The following is a 15,955-nucleotide window of genomic DNA, read 5'->3' as shown; positions in this document are numbered from 1 at the left end:
TTATATAAAAGTGTACAAATATTGAAAGGTTTTTTGCACTACGCCACAGTAAAATTAGGTTCATTTTCAAGATTAGTCTTGATGTTATTTTTGTCTCACCTTGTACCAATCGACACAGATATCACGTTGTCCAAGTTCAGTTTGCACCACTGCTCAACATCAAATGCAAATGTGGCACTAAACATGGCTCGCCGGACACTGTGAGATGTACATGCCAAGAAGATAGCGGCGAGCTGATCTCGGAATCCAGATTTGCCATCTTCAAATAACTTATCAGATTCATCAACAACCAGCCACTCCACCCTGAAATTGAATTAAATAAGAAAATTAAAAATCAATACTTCTGGAGTTTGTCATAGTACAGCATACAATGCTATTGGATACTAGCACATTCCAAATATTGTTTCGATCCATTTGATCTTAATTTGGGGGGTATTCTTGCACTTTTCAAAGATTTAATTCTCAAGTCAAGATATAAGAGACTCATTAATTTGTTTGATCCAGAAATAAGATTAGATATTAGAATACTGAATGGATTCCCAAACTCTTAACATTTGCCTGTAACTGTGTTTTTGTTTTTGCCGCTGTTTACCTATCATTTATTTAGCTATGCTATTTAACTCTGATCTGCTTGTATTGCTCGCAAGACAAAGCTTTTCACTATGTCTCGGTACACGTGACAATAAACTCAATTCAATTCAGATGTGTGGTGTTCTAGATTCTTAGCATTTGGCTCGATAATATTCACAGTGCATAACGCGATACCCTATATATCCACTTAAATTGAAATAAATACAGCTCTTTCTAAACATCAACCTTGCAATATCAGTTGTGGAACAGTGCTCAACTTCACTTCTGCAATAATATTACCATATATATTTGAGTAATAGTCAAATTTTTCAACTACTTTAAAGGTTAAAAATTTATGGGGTCGACTATTACATCAATACTATTTTCGAAGGGCTGAAATTCATGCCCATCAAAATTCACATAGTATCATTAGCAGACGCCCAATTGATCTCTAAAATGGAAAAAAAACAAGTATAGTAATTCTGAAAACCCGGAGAGGAACACAACAGCCAACGGACTGAAGAGCAGTAGCAGAGTAGAACAACCGGCAGGCTGGATAGCTAGAGTGGGATGTGACTGCCTGCACGCTACAAATCAATGTTTGAGTCAATCTGTGAATAACTAGGTTTGACTTTTGCATGAGATAAATGCAAAATTCAAGATTATTTGGCTAAAAATAGGGGGTCAACTTTTACATGAGATTGACTATTACTTGAGTATATATGGTATTTCAAATAACTGACTTCCTCAGTTAAATTGTTTTGGTAACTCACTGCAACAGTACTATCTAGGAACAGTGAAAAAGGGTACAGCTAAAATTCAACAATTCTATAAAAATTAAAGTGCAACCTTCAAAATGTTGATTAGAGTTTCTGTTAATAGACTGCTCACTGCTACTTGATAAAATTGAAGAGTCATTGCACTAGAATTGCTAATCCTTCACTGAAGGCCTGGTACAGCCACATGAAGTACCTCCGCATATGACCATTGGATTAAGACCATAAGTCAGAGGAGTAGAAGTAAGGCCATTCAGCCCATCGAGTCCACTCTGCCATTCAAGCATGGCTGATTGGTTGATTGTGATGCAAGTATGTGGGATTTATAAACATGTTTTAATATTATTTATTGTAAACTTGGGTTTCTGATTTGTTTAACCAGCAGTTAATAATGTGTTATAAGTATTTCTTTAGCCAGGATGGTTCCTGTTAAACCAGTTTTTCAGGCCTGAATTTAGAAGGAATGAGTTTTGTGCACCAGTAATAAATTTTTGTTTACATAAATCTTGAAACACAACATGGTAAATAAGCTTGAAGAAAATACCTATAGCTGAGAAGGGGATACTTTTAATCTCAGTTGTTACTTTAAGTAGGGCCGTCTGGTGGAGTCCGTGGCACCTTATAGGCTGGTGCTTATGGGCAGGGAAAGACATAAATTGAACTAGGCTACCAGAGAGTTAAAAGTTAGTGCTAGTCCCAGACCACAAGTGTTAGGGTAAAACCTTGAAGACATTGCTTCAAGCGGAATACATTTAAGTAAATATATTAATAGCTCAGAGAAGAAGCTACCTGCTGTTCTAGTTTGAAGGTTGAAGTGACACATAATTTAAGTCTGCTGACTGTTAGATATGGGGACGCTGGTGAAAACATTGTACGAGTTGCGATTGGGGTACTGTACTAGGGTGTATTTTGAGTACCATACAAAGCTGCGTTGTTTCCTCACTATTGAAAGAAATGTTTTGGGATTAGCAGGAGCATATTTGTAATGTGTGCTGAAAAATCTTTGAATTTGTATTGTAAGTAAATGGCTTGGTTTATTCCATTTTTACTTTTAAATTCTAAAACTTCTGTTTTATTGTTAAAACAAAATTGCAACATTGCACGTTTATATTTAAGTGTGCATCAACTTTGGTAATAACTAAACTAATCAAAATATAATCCATCAAACCAGGTTCCTGACTGGAAAGTGACTTGGCCAATAAGATCAGCCGGGATCGTAACAAGTAATTTTTGGGATTTCTGAATTCACTGGACTTAACAGCAATCATTTTGGTTAAAGACTCCCTTGGTTGAAGAATGTCTTTCTTCTTAAACTAATAACTGGTTCTAGACATAAAGCAGCTTTGTTGCGAAGTTTATTCACTGAACGTAAGGATGGCTTCAGGAGGTTAAGAGTTTACTGGAAGTAGAAAAATCGACCAGTGGATGCTATCAAGTCTGTTAAATACTCTCTGCATTTTGCTTTGTTTTTATTTCCAAATTCCAACATCAGCAATATTTTGCTTTTTCAGGCACGGATTTCATACTTGTTCAGCAAGTGTTCTTCCCATTATGTTCTCTTGAAAAAGATAGATATTGTACTGCAGACATCAAGCTACCATCCATGCCTCTCGAGGGACAGTGTAGAATGCAAATCTCAACAGAACACACGATCACAGATTCACAGCCAAGTCCAATCACATCACACAGCATCAAAAAATATTTTGCAGGAAACATCACTAGATAATAACCAGAGACAGATACAATTAACAATTAGGTTCCATCCTCTCATTAAGAGTCACTGATGCCTAAAGTGACACTTCTCTTGCCATCGCCAGTGACATCAGCATCTCAATGGACAGGCAATTACATCCAGACTCTTATGCACTGTATGGTTTAACCATAATTTGTCAACTTTTGTTGACAGAAATTAGATTAAAATTGAAAATATTTTCCCTAGCAGATGCATGATACATAAAATAGATTTCACAGTTTCCATATACAGCAAGGTGCAATCCAAGGAATTTAAACATCAGTTATAAAATACAATTATATTCCACCAGATGATCAGCTTTAGGAATCCAAAAGGCATAAACAAAGTACTTCTGTAACTGTGGCTTCCAAAGAACATACTTTTAAAGAAATGTATCAATACCTGCTGAGGTCCAGAGCGGGAGGATCCTGATTTAACAAATAAATCAGTCTATTTGGAGTAGTCACCAAAATATCTGGAGACAAAGGAAAAACATTTCATATTATATTGTTGAAGTCAGGTATTTGAGAAAAGTAATCCTTTTGTGCTTGTTACTGGCACTTAGAAACAAGGCCAGCTCCAGCTACACAAAAATAATCTACATATTTCAGGATCGCTATCGTTTTCCTGTCGTTGTCCACTACCATTCTTTTCCTATTTGTTGGGGACAACTCGCATTAACCTGTTGACCTCTTCAGTTATAAGCACCATCCGATCAAGGCAGTTTCGATAAGCCTGCACATTTTAAAAGAAAAAGTTGTCCTCTGCAAACACAATCCCCCATCTAGCAACTAAGTAAAAACCTGACCAAAGGTCAAGGCTGAGGCTAGAGCTCAATTCTTGAGGCCAAATTTCTTCTGAGGTAATTTAAAATTTAATGTTTTTTTTCAAAAAAAGATAGAAATGTGCAAAATCACTCACCAAATTTATTTGACGTCTTGGGACCAAACTTTTTGGCAGCCTCAGCTGCTTTGTTGATCATGTGAATTCTGAATCCAATACCTTCAGAGAGCTTTACTAGCTCCCGATGAGTCTGGCAATAGAGGTACAATCAGACTCAGTCAGGATACTTGTCAGTTTGAACCATTCATTTTGTTCTTCCTGCAACTGAGGGGTCTCCAGAGATATTACATAGACCAGGGACTAGATAACTGAAAGGTGCAACCACCAATAACGTAGCAATAGAAATCAGGGCAGTGCACAAGTTCAGAACCTGTGGAATGTGGCAAGTTCAGAGGCTTTTAGAATGTTACAGTAGGAAGAAATGAGGCTATGCAGGGGCATGAACACAAGGTTGAGAATTTTAAGTTGGAGGCACAATTTTTTAAAATTTAAATAATTTTTAAAAACACTTATTTAAAAATATGCTGTTCTGGTTATCTGGAATATAGACAGACTTAAGTATGCTCAACTTCTGAACTTGAACTCGCACATTTGTGAAGACAGTACAATGTCAAAAGAATACAAGTGATAACATTAAGAAAAATCAATGCCAGTGTCTCAAATGCTTTCCTGCTCTGTTACATTAAGACAAGCATATGTCAGATCAACACAATTTATTCAAACCATAGCCTGATGTCAGCACAGGCTCAATGTTGCTCATGTCACCTTTGCGAACTTTTTGTCATTTACATAAAAGATTTGGATGTGAGCATAAGAGGTAGTTAGTAAGTTTGCAGATGACACCAAAATTGGAGGCGCAGTGGATAGCGAAGAGGGTTGCCTCAGATTATAACAGGATCTTGACCAGATCGGCCAATGGGCTGAGAAGTGGCAGATGGAGTTTAATTCAGATAAAATGTGAGGTGCTGCATTTTGGGAAAGCAAAGCTTAGCAGGACTTATACATTTAATGGAAAGGTCCAAGGTAGTATTGCTGAACAAAGAGACCTTGTAGTGCAGGTTCATAGCTCCTTGAAAGTGGAATCACAGGTAGATAGGATCGTGAAGGTGTTGTTTGGTATGCTTTCCTTTACTGGTCAGAGTATGGAGTACAGGAGTTGGGAGGTCATGTTGTGGCTGTACAGGACATTAATTAGGCCACTGTTGGAATATTGCGTGCAATTCTGGTCTCCTTCCTATCGCAAAGATGTTGTGAAACTTGAAAGGGTTCAGAAAATATTTACAAGGATGTTGCCAGGGTTGGAGGTTTTGAGCTATAGGGCGAGGCTGAACAGGCTTTAGTTGTTTTCCCTGGAGCATTGGAGGCTGAGGTGTGACCTTATAGAGGTTTACAAAATTATGAGGGGCATGGATAGGATAAATAGACAAAGTCTTTTCCCTGGGGTCAGGGAGTCAAGAACTAGAGGGCATAGGTTTAGGGTGAGAGGGGAAGGATATAAAAAGAGACCTAAGGGGCAACTTTTTCACGCAGAGGGTGGTATGTGTATGGAATGAGCTGCCAGAGGATGTGGTGGAGGCTGGTACAATTGCGACATTTAAGAGGCATTTGGATGAGTATATGAATAGGAAGGGTTTGGAGGGATATGGGTCAGGTGCTGGCAGAGGGGACTAGATTGGGTTGGGATATCTGGTCAGCATAGACAGGTTGGACCGAAGGGTCTGTTTCCATGCTGAACATCTCTATGACTCTATAGCTGCCTCAGACAAGCTGCTGTATTCATAACGAAGAAAGGTTAATTTTTTTCTCGTTTTTATGAGCTATCACCAGTAACATTTGGCAATTAATAGAATTGAAGTGAAATAGGCCTCTAAGGACAAACATACCTGGCTGGCAAGCTCACGAGTAGGAGACAGTATCAGGGCCCTGAAACCCTTGTTCATTGGTTGTTTTAGACAAGTCAAAAGTGGAATGCAAAAGGCCAATGTCTTTCCCGATCCAGTTGGGGCACAGGCCAGGATTTCACGATTCTATGAAAATTACATAAAACAGTTCGAAGTTTACACTACGGAAATAGGTCATTTCAACCAAATGTCTTCAAGATATTATAGCTGTTGAGAAAATCTTCTATGGCCACTTATAATACGGAAATCAGTATGCACAATGACTTCCAAACCATGAATGACATCTGCCTACCTCACTCCAGCTAGTCACAGAGACTCCATGGCAGCCTTATTCAACGCTCTATTTACCTTGTTATGATACATAGAGGGAGCCTATGGAGTCAATGCCTTTGAATTTCTTTTGTAAAGTCACATATGATTGAGCTTATGCAGTTGGCTTCTATACATAGGTTCTTCTGGATTGCTATTGCACAATTTAGAAAGAACATTGGCAACATCCCACTCCACATACAGAAATATATTCCAAGTTCATAAAGCTTTTTCCTTTAATTGCATGGAGGATGTAAACCCAAACAGGAAAGTCTGCTAGTAAATCAATGCACTACATCACAGGGTATCATTCAAACAAAATAAAAAAGTACAGGATTGTGATGTTGTAAAGTAAATTAAAGAGAAGTTGATTAAACAAAATTTAATGTCAATAAACCTCCAGATGATGGTCCATTCATCCATTATTTACTTTGTGCGATTGAAACAGTTGTTGTCTTAACAGTCTGGCTCTATTCCTGTACTCATCAATGTTCAGGAAACTGAATTCACCACATCAGAGCACTGATAATGGCCAGGGATAGGTACTTAGGGAAAATAAACATTTTCTTGTCCTAGCCAAGATCAGTTTTTTTAGCTGAAATTTGTAGTGAAAAAAGTAAATTAAAACAATTTGTGTTTACATGGTGCATTTTTCATGACCACCAGACATTTCAAAATTGCTTCCCAGCCAATGAAGTATATTAAAAAGTTGTAGTCACTGTTGAAACATAGCAGCTAACTTGTGCTCAGGAAATTGCCACAAACACTGTAAAAATCAGATAAAATTTGCTTTTACAATGGTGATTGAGGGATGACTATTGGCCAGAACTTCCCTGCTCCTTGGGAATAATACTATGAGAATATTTACATCTATCCAAGCTTCAACTTCTCATTTGGAAAATGGCACCTCAGATAAACTGTCAAGTCTGTAGCTTAATGGGAACATTTATTTTTGTGCTCATGCCCTGAAGTGGAGAGTGAACCTGGAATATTGTGACTCAAAACTGCTCGCAAATCAGCCATGAGTGGCAGATACCTGCATAATTTACCATTAACATGCTTCAGAGCAAATATTTATCATCTATCCTAACAAGTCAACTGAAAAATACTTACATGTAGCATTACAGGAATGGCTTGCATCTGTATGGGGGTGGGTGATTGGAAACCAGCTTTCTGTATGTTCTGAATAATTTTTGGGTGCACGTTATACTCCTGTAAGAGCTGTTCAAAGGTTGCAACAGGTTCAGGAACATCTGTTCCATCCACATGAATGCGATGCTTACGCCGGAGTTGATTTATCTTAACAAAAGAGAATAAAAAAGGAGAAAATTTCAATTCCTCAAACCGTTACAGCAAGGCTTTTAAATTGATCTCTCCCTGATTTACAGTAAGTAGATTTGCTCTTAGCCCAAAGTCAAACCTTTTCTCGTCGTTGATGTTCCAGTTTCTCAGCACTGCGCTCCGTGTCTATCCTGTCAATACTATTCTTGGTCTTCCTTCCCAGTGAGGACATCAACATTATTCCATCATCATCATCATCATCTTTGGTATTGGAAAAAGTGTCAGACATTGCATTGGTCACTGTGGATGGCCAGGAGCATATTGGTGGAGGTGGCGGAGAGAGAAGAGAAATTAAGAAGCTTTATTGCCAAATATTAATGGAGGTCACACAGTCCAAGATATCAATCAGCCTTGAAAAGAGATGAATTACATTTGCAAAATGTAAAAATCAAAGTCCTCATCTTTCCCATCTTCACCTAAGTAATCATGTTGAGACAGTGCTGTTTTCCTGCACAATTAACATTTTCCAGTGCTGTTTCCAGTTCAGTGGAAAAACTAATCCAAAAATCTCCCAATCCTATTTTTAAAAAATATATCAGCCAAGAAATATATGAGGGTTCTTAATTTTTTAAGATCAGACTCTGCTGATCAATTCTCTGTATTCATGACAATGTCAGGTGACAAGAACACAATGATAAAAATTCAAAGTAGTTAGTTGGTAGTCATGCAGTCTGCATCTGAGTCATACGTGGGTGTCATGACACATTGTGGTCTTTTCCCCCCCAAGGATGTAGACCACGTTCAAGCATTTACAAATACCCCTGGTTGTGGAACACAAGATTAATCTTCAGCTTCATTGAATTTGTAATGTTGGTAAGATTATTAGCAAAAGGTAAGGAAACCTCAGACAGAGTGAAAGGATTGCCACCTCCAGACCATCCAGGGTTCTGCATGACCAGCAGCCTTGGAGGTTTACTGCTCACTCCAGTTCTTGTCTAGGGAGAGCATGTAAAAATAAAATCAATTAAAAACAACAGAGAGCCGCACACAATTGGTTTAGAAAATTGTAAGTAAGAATTAAACGCATGTATAAAGTAGGTCTTAAAAAGGGAAGAAAGCTATAAGCCTTAGTATGTAAACTTTGCATTAAAGTTTTTAAAAAAAGTAGTGGGCAAGGGCATCTGTTATAGCCCTAAGCACAAGTCTTCACATGCACTGATTGAGCTGATAGTTAAATGGCCTCTGTTCCCTCAAACAGGGAGGGGAAAGAAACATTGATCAAGATTCCATTTCACCAAGTGCCGCCCATCAAGAAAGGACACTGAGAAACAATTAGGATTTGGTTGGGACGGTATTGCCTCAAAAGCAAATTATTGACTTTGCAAATCATTATAAAACAATGGCATAATACGCAATGACAAACATGTTCAATAATGATCATCTCCTCTTCTGAGCGGAAGGGAAGAAATCATTGACCGCAAAAATAAAATCACAGGTCCTTGCAGATTTGGAAATCAGAATTTAAAAATCTTTTACTGGCTTAGCCCTGCCACGTGGTTTGACATTACAGTCTTAAAGTAATTGGCAAAAGACTTAGAGAGTAAATTAGAACCAGTTTCTTGCTCCTAACATGTAGCCTGATCCATTCAGTATTTCAGAATGTTGTGTTTTTCTCAGTTTACCTTTGTTCCTTTTCTGCTTTTCTGAACTACCCATCTCCAATTTTCTTTTTCCTGGGGATACACACATGTCGTCCTTGCAGTCTGCTGTAGACTCTTTTTCCTCCCCATTGCTTTTCAACACACTGACCACTGCTTTGCAGTTTTTAGCATGGTGACTGTTAAAAAAGTCAAGGTCAGGAACATTTTCACTCAAGATGGTGCTGCTTGAATTCATTACCTGGAAAACACAAGAACAATGTATTAAGAACGTGTACAATTTTACACTGCACGTTGAAGCATATTGCAAGACGTCACTGAAAGGTGTAACACTATATCTTGAACCATAATCCAATCTATATTAATCAATTCAAAACATTCAATGGAAGCTTAGGAAAGTGAATAGTATTCAGAATTCCCATCTTAGCAACAGATGGAACAGGCAGCCATTCTGTAATCACGTTGCTTAATGGTTCCTGCTGAACAGCACTTTGGGAGGAATAATATGGAAATAATATAAACTATTTTGAGGCAGATATCAAAGCAAAGACAGCTGCGGTGGCTTGAGGGGGGGGGGGTTGGATCTTCATAAAATGCTTCAGGTGGTGGGACAGATTTACATGAAACTCAGGAAAGATTTGGGATGTTTGGCTTTATAAATAGGAACAATGAACAGAAAGCACATGTAAGGATTTTGCATCTCCTTTTAAATCTGACCTCAGCTGGAATAAGGTTTGCAAATTTGGCATCACATTATAGGAAGGATGGCAAGACCTCGAGTGTGGAATGGGGTAGACCGGAGAATTATTCTCCTTAGAGCCAACATGTTTAATGGATGACCCAAGAGAGATATTCAAAACAATGAGAGATTTGTTGCAGCAAATGGAACAAAACACTCACCTCAAGAAAGTAGATTTAAGGTTATAACTTTAAAATAATTGGCTAAAGAAAGAAAAAGAGACTATTTTTCCCCATGGACACAGAAAGGGCCAATCTGGGGAATGGTAACTAAAAAAGTGTATGGAATCAAATCTCATTTTAACTTCCAACCAGCAAATGGGAATTTGATCATGGTCTAACTTTCAGGATTTGAGAGGTAAAGTCAAGGTGTGGATTAAAATAGACAATACTTTTAAATAATCTAAAAAAAATGTGGGCCAAACGTTTTATGCATAGGGTAGTTCCCATGTAGAATGAATTTCCCTAGGAAGTGGTGGATGGGGACACCAATTACAACTTTTAAATGACATATGAATACAAAAGGTTTGGAACAAGTAGGTGGGACTAGTTTAGTTTGGGATTATGTTCAGCATGAACTGGTTAGATCAAAGGGTCCTTTTGACACTGCACAACTCTAAGTCTAGGCACAACATTTGAATGCCATCTCTCTAAGATTCTGTGGTGGCATGTTGTAAACTTCACAAGTGAAGGGCTTGTGAGGACACCACAGATGGCGGGGGGAGACTCAGTACCTTGGGGCTGGCTCAGGCAAAACAGTTCAGTTTTTGGGCCCAAACCCTCGCGCCTGTTTTAAAAAACACAAGCTTTTGGACATTTCCTAATCAGCACGTTCGGAGGAGTTATTGTACAACCCACTGGAACAGGTGGGTCTTGAAGCCAGGCCTCCTGGCCCAGAGCAGGAGCACAGCCACAAGGTTCCCCTCACACTAATGCAACACCCTGCAGGGCAGTTACCAAAAGGCAGCCCATCCATTTACACTCGGAGTGGGACACCCGCAGCTGGACCCTCGGCAGGTTGTACCAACGGGCTCTGACCCGGGGAATGTTTAAGTGAAGGGGCTGAGGACAATAACCGGCCCCCAGGCTCCATCTGCGGCCTAGCGCCCCGGGCTCTCCTGCCGCCGCCCCTGCTCCTCCGTGAGGCCGCGGGGAAGAGGGAGCCGCGGCTCCGGGCCCAGTCCTCACCCGCAGCCTCTCGGCGTCCTTCCCGAAGCGTTTCCAATCAAAGCGGGCCCCCGCGCCCAGCGCCCGGAACAGATCGAGAGCCTCCATCGCCATGGAGAGACAGGACCCAACATAGAGCACCGATACATCAACCCACAGAGCGACTCATCGGCGATCGACACCATCATACCCCGGCCTGGAATTAAAGAGACAGCGCACCCTCCACCAGGGCCTGGAATTAAAGAGACAGCGCACCCTCCACCCGGGGCTGGAATTAAAGAGACAGTGCACCCTCCACCCGGGGCTGGAATTAAAGAGACAGCGCACCCTCCACCAGGGCCTGGAATTAAAGAGACAGCGCACCCTCTACCATGGCCTGGAATTAAAGAGACAGTGCACCCTCCACCAGGGGCTGGAATTAAAGAGACAGCGCACCCTCTACCATGGCCTGGAATTAAAGAGACAGCGCACCCTCTACCATGGCCTGGAATTAAAGACACAGTGCACCCTCCACCAGGGGCTGGAATTAAAGAGACAGTGCACCCTCCACCACAGCCTGGAATTAAAGACACAGCGCATCCTCCACCAGGGACTGGAATTAAAGACACAGTGCACCCTCTACCTTGGCCTGGAATTAAAGACACAGTGCACCCTGTACCAGGGGTTGGAATTAAAGAGGCAGTGCACGCTCCACCACGGCCTGGAATTAAAGATACAGCGCACCCTCCATCAGGGGCTGGAATTAAAGAGACAGTGCACCCTCTACCGGGGCTGGAATTAAAGAGACAGCGCACCCTTCACCAGGGGGCTGGAATTAAAGATGCAGCGCACCCTCCCACCAGGGGCTGGAATTAAAGACACAATGCACCCACCACCAGGGTTGGAATTAAAGACACAGCTCACCCTCCACCAGGGGCTGGAATTAAAGAGACTGTGCACCCTCTGCCAGGGGCTGGAATTAAAGAGACAGTACACCCTCCGCCAGGGGCTGGAATAAAGACGCAGCGCACCCTCCACCAGGGACTGGAATTAAAGACACAGTGCACCCTCCACCAGGGACTGGAATTAAAGGAACAGCGCACCCGCCACCAGGGACTGGAATTAAAGAGACAATGCACCCTCCTCTAGGGCTTAGAATTTAAGACGAGGATGTGATGCTGGAAAAACATGGCAGGTCAGGCAGCATCCAAGGTGCAGAAGAATTGACATTTCGGGAAAAATCCTTTCATCTGGAATGAGGCTGTGAGCCGAGGAGGTGGTGGGAGGGTGATGGGGCTGGAGGGTAGGTAGCTGACAGTACAATAGGTAGATGGAGGTGAAGGTTGGAAGGTCCTGATGCAGAAGATGAGGCGTTCATCCTCCATCCTTCCACATCCATCAGAGTTTTACCTGTACTTCCACACGTCATTTACTGTATTCATTGCTCCTGACTGGGTCTCCTCTGCATTGGGGAGACAGGATGCCTACTCACTGAGCGTTTCGGAAAACATCGCCAGGACACCTGCACCTACCAACTCCATCACCCCCTGGCCAAACATTTCAATTCTGGCCCACTCCCCCTGTGACATGCAGATCCTGGCCCTCCTCTATTGCCACACCCTAACCACCCGACTCCTGGAGGAAGAACACCTAATCTTTTCGTCCAATCCCATGGCATCAATGTGGATTTCACCATTTTCCTCATTACCCCTCCACCCACCTTATCCCAGTTCCAACCTTCCAGCTCAGCACCATCCTCATGGCCTGTCCCATCTGTCCATCTTCCTTCCCACCTATCCTCTCCACCCTCTGCTCCGACCTATCACCATTACCCCCAACTCCATCTACCATCGCAGTCTCAGCTACTTTCCCCCGAACCCCACCCCCTTCCATTTATCTCACCACCCCCAAGGCTCTCAACATCATTCCTGATGAAGAGAATTTGCCAGAAACTTTAATTCTCCTGCTCCTCGAATACTGCCTGACCCATTGGGCTTTTCCAGCGCCACAGTCTCAACTCTAATCTCCAGCATCTGTTGTCCTCACTTTCGCCTGGAAGTAAACGGACAGTACACTCTCCACCAGAGCCTGGAATTAAAGAGACAGCGCACATTCCACCAGGATCTGGAATTAGAAATGTACAGCATGGAAACAGACCCTTCGGTCCAACTCGTCCATGCTGACCAGATATCCCAACCCAATCTAATCCCACCTGCCAGCACCCAGCCCATATCCCTCCAAACCCTTCCTATTCAAATACCCATGCAGGTGCCTTTTAAATGTTGTAATTGTACCAGCCTCCACCACTTCCTCTGGCAGCTCATTCCATACACGTACCACCCTCTGAGTGAAAAAGTTGCCCCTTAGGTCTCTTTTTTATCTTTCCCCTCTCACCCTAAACCTATGCCCTCTAGTTCTGGACTCCCTCACCCCAGGGAAAAGACTTTGTTTATTTATCCTATCCATGCCCTTCATGATTTTATAAATCTCTATAAGGTCACCCCTCAGCCTCTGACGCTTCAGGGAAAACACATCGCCAGCTTATTCAACCTCTCCCTCTAGCTCAAATCCTCCAACCCTGGCAACATCCTTGTAAATCTTTTCTGAATCCTTTCAAGCTTCACAACATCTTTCCAATAGGAAGGAGACCAGAATTGCACACAATATTCTAACAGTGACCTAACCAATTACCTGTACAGCTGCAACATGACCTCCCAACTCCTGTACTCAATACTCTGACCAATAAAGGAATGCCTTCTTCACTATCCTATCTATCTGCAACTTCACTTTCACGGAACTATGAAGATTCTCTCCAAGGTCCCTTTGTTCAGCAACACTTCCTATGACCTTACCATTAAGTGTATAAGTCCTGCTAAGATTTGATTTCCCAAAATGCAGCTCCTCACATTTATCTAAATTAAACTCCATCTACCACTTCTCAGCCCATTGGCCCATCTGATCAAGATTCCATTGTAATCTGAGGTAACCTTCTTCGCTGTCCACTACACCTCCAATTTGGTGTCATCAGCAAACGTACTAACTACATCTCTATGAAAGCGACAGTACACCCTCCGCCTGGAGCTGGAATTAAAGAGACACTACACCCTCTTCACCCTCCAAAATCAGGGTATGTAATTAAAGAGACAGTTTACCCCCTCTCAGCAGCTAACATTAAAGAGACAGTGCACCCCCAGTACAGGGTAGAATTAAGGAGATAGTATGCTTCCTAGTTGGAAATTGGAATTAAAATGGATGTGCTTCCCGGAGTCTGGAAATACAGTGACACTATGTTTCACCCTGGGCTTGAATTAAATTAACATTTCACTTGAAGAAAAAAACATATTCCCACTGGCTAAAATTGAGAGAAACTCACATAAAAACATTAAATAATTTATTTTCTGCTGCTATTTTAAGCATTGCCTAAAGATAAATAAATAATTCAATCTTAATGCTTCAAAGTAAAACAAGGTGTGTATTACAACATTCTAGACAGAATGTATATCCTTATACCACATAAATTGATATTTAAAAAATCTCAAGGAACTGATCATCTTCAAAAGGCTGTTCCATGAAGCAGGCAGCCTGTCTCAATGTGTACGCTTGTGCAGTGTTTTGACAGGCTATTCCACCGTAGAAAGCATCACAGCACGATCTGCTCTCATCTGACTTGAATACACTGAATGCATAACAAATGGCACTAAGTGGAGATCACCACTGAGAATCTTATATTCTCCCATTCTCCGAGCTCTGAAATGGTGCAAATTATACCCCTGGCTGACATTACCTCATTATGATCTAGAGAACTAACCTGACTAAAATCTGTACTGCATTTTTACTAAGGGAATTTTTAATGCATTATTTCCCATTAAAATAATCTGGAAATTGGTTTCTAGTCAGTCTATCTTCTTGCAAGTCTGGATGACTGAAACATCATTGCAGCTATTGTATTTGTCAAGGCTGCGTGGACTGCCTGGGAATTATATAAAAGATGCTCCAAACACTGGCTCAGCTGGTAGCAATTACTCATGAGATCTCAGGTTTAACTCCCACTTCAGAGCACAAACACAAAACCCTGCCCTGATGCTCCAGTGAGCTATTAGAATTAGGTTTATTGTCACGTGTATTCAAGTTACGAAAGAACAGGTGTACAATGAAAAATGTACAATATTGCTAAAACACAACACCATCTTAGACACAAAATACCTATGTACAAATCGAAGGTACAAAAATACTGAAAACAAAGGAAAAATGTTAAATTACAGATATACATAGTATAAGTTAGGAAAATAAAGACAAAAAGATAGACATTACAATCTTTCTATAACTGCTTCCCCATGGTTTGACCAGGCTCCACTGGTTCCCAATCAGTAGCCATTTTCACTCCAGGCCTCCCTGCTGCCGCCCTGGCTCTGCTCAGGGCCGCATGCCTCTGTCCCCAACTCCACTCTAGGCCACAGGCTTCTGTCCCCCACTCTGCTCTAGGCCACAGGTCTCTGTCCCCCACTCCGCTCTAGGCCACAGGCCTCTGTCCCCCACTCCACTCTAGGCCACAGGCCTCTGTCCCCCACTCTGCTCTAGGCCACAGGCCTCTGTCCCCCACTCCGCTCTAGGCCACAGGCCTCTGTCCCCCACTCCACTCTAGGCCACAGGCCTCTGTCCCCCACTCTGCTCTAGGCCACAGGCCTCTGTCCCCCACTCTGCTCTAGGCCACAGGCCTCTGTTCTGTGAGAAACGAAGCTCCCTGCCAAATAATCTTAGTCAGAGTCAAATTCCGGAGCAGCCTTTATTCATATGTTCTTGCAAGAGCGGGTGACACAAAGTAGGCACACCCCGGAATAAAATCAGCTTATTTTTATATAATTTCTTTGAGTCTCTCGGTTCTTCCCCTTTTACCTTATTGGCTTAGCATGCAAAGCGTCAAACCTTTAATAAGTATTCATAACTCTCCACCCTTGTACAATTCCCCACTCCGTTCTACGCCACAGGCCTCTGTCCCCACTC

At 41.8% G+C, this 15,955-nt stretch overlaps 1 protein-coding gene across 1 annotated transcript in view; it reads right to left on the bottom strand.

Moving 5' to 3' along the window:
* Window positions 1–11,142, bottom strand: part of ddx52 (DEAD (Asp-Glu-Ala-Asp) box polypeptide 52) — a 36,411-nt gene extending 25,269 nt beyond the window's left edge. Inside the window, exons 1-8 of the mRNA XM_060847888.1 lie at window positions 10,997–11,142; window positions 9,095–9,311; window positions 7,552–7,712; window positions 7,245–7,430; window positions 5,805–5,948; window positions 4,000–4,111; window positions 3,481–3,553; window positions 100–303 (exon numbers count right to left, since the gene is read on the bottom strand). Coding sequence (XP_060703871.1) covers window positions 100–303; window positions 3,481–3,553; window positions 4,000–4,111; window positions 5,805–5,948; window positions 7,245–7,430; window positions 7,552–7,712; window positions 9,095–9,311; window positions 10,997–11,089 — 1,190 coding nt within the window. The 5' untranslated portion in view covers window positions 11,090–11,142. The remainder of the gene's footprint in view (window positions 1–99; window positions 304–3,480; window positions 3,554–3,999; window positions 4,112–5,804; window positions 5,949–7,244; window positions 7,431–7,551; window positions 7,713–9,094; window positions 9,312–10,996) is intronic.
* Window positions 11,143–15,955: the final 4,813 nt, after the last annotated feature.

This window comes from Hemiscyllium ocellatum, chromosome 31 (genome assembly GCF_020745735.1).
Source record: "Hemiscyllium ocellatum isolate sHemOce1 chromosome 31, sHemOce1.pat.X.cur, whole genome shotgun sequence".
In the NCBI taxonomy this organism is placed as follows: Eukaryota; Metazoa; Chordata; class Chondrichthyes; order Orectolobiformes; family Hemiscylliidae; genus Hemiscyllium; species Hemiscyllium ocellatum.
This window is presented reverse-complemented; position numbering and strand designations above follow the sequence as displayed.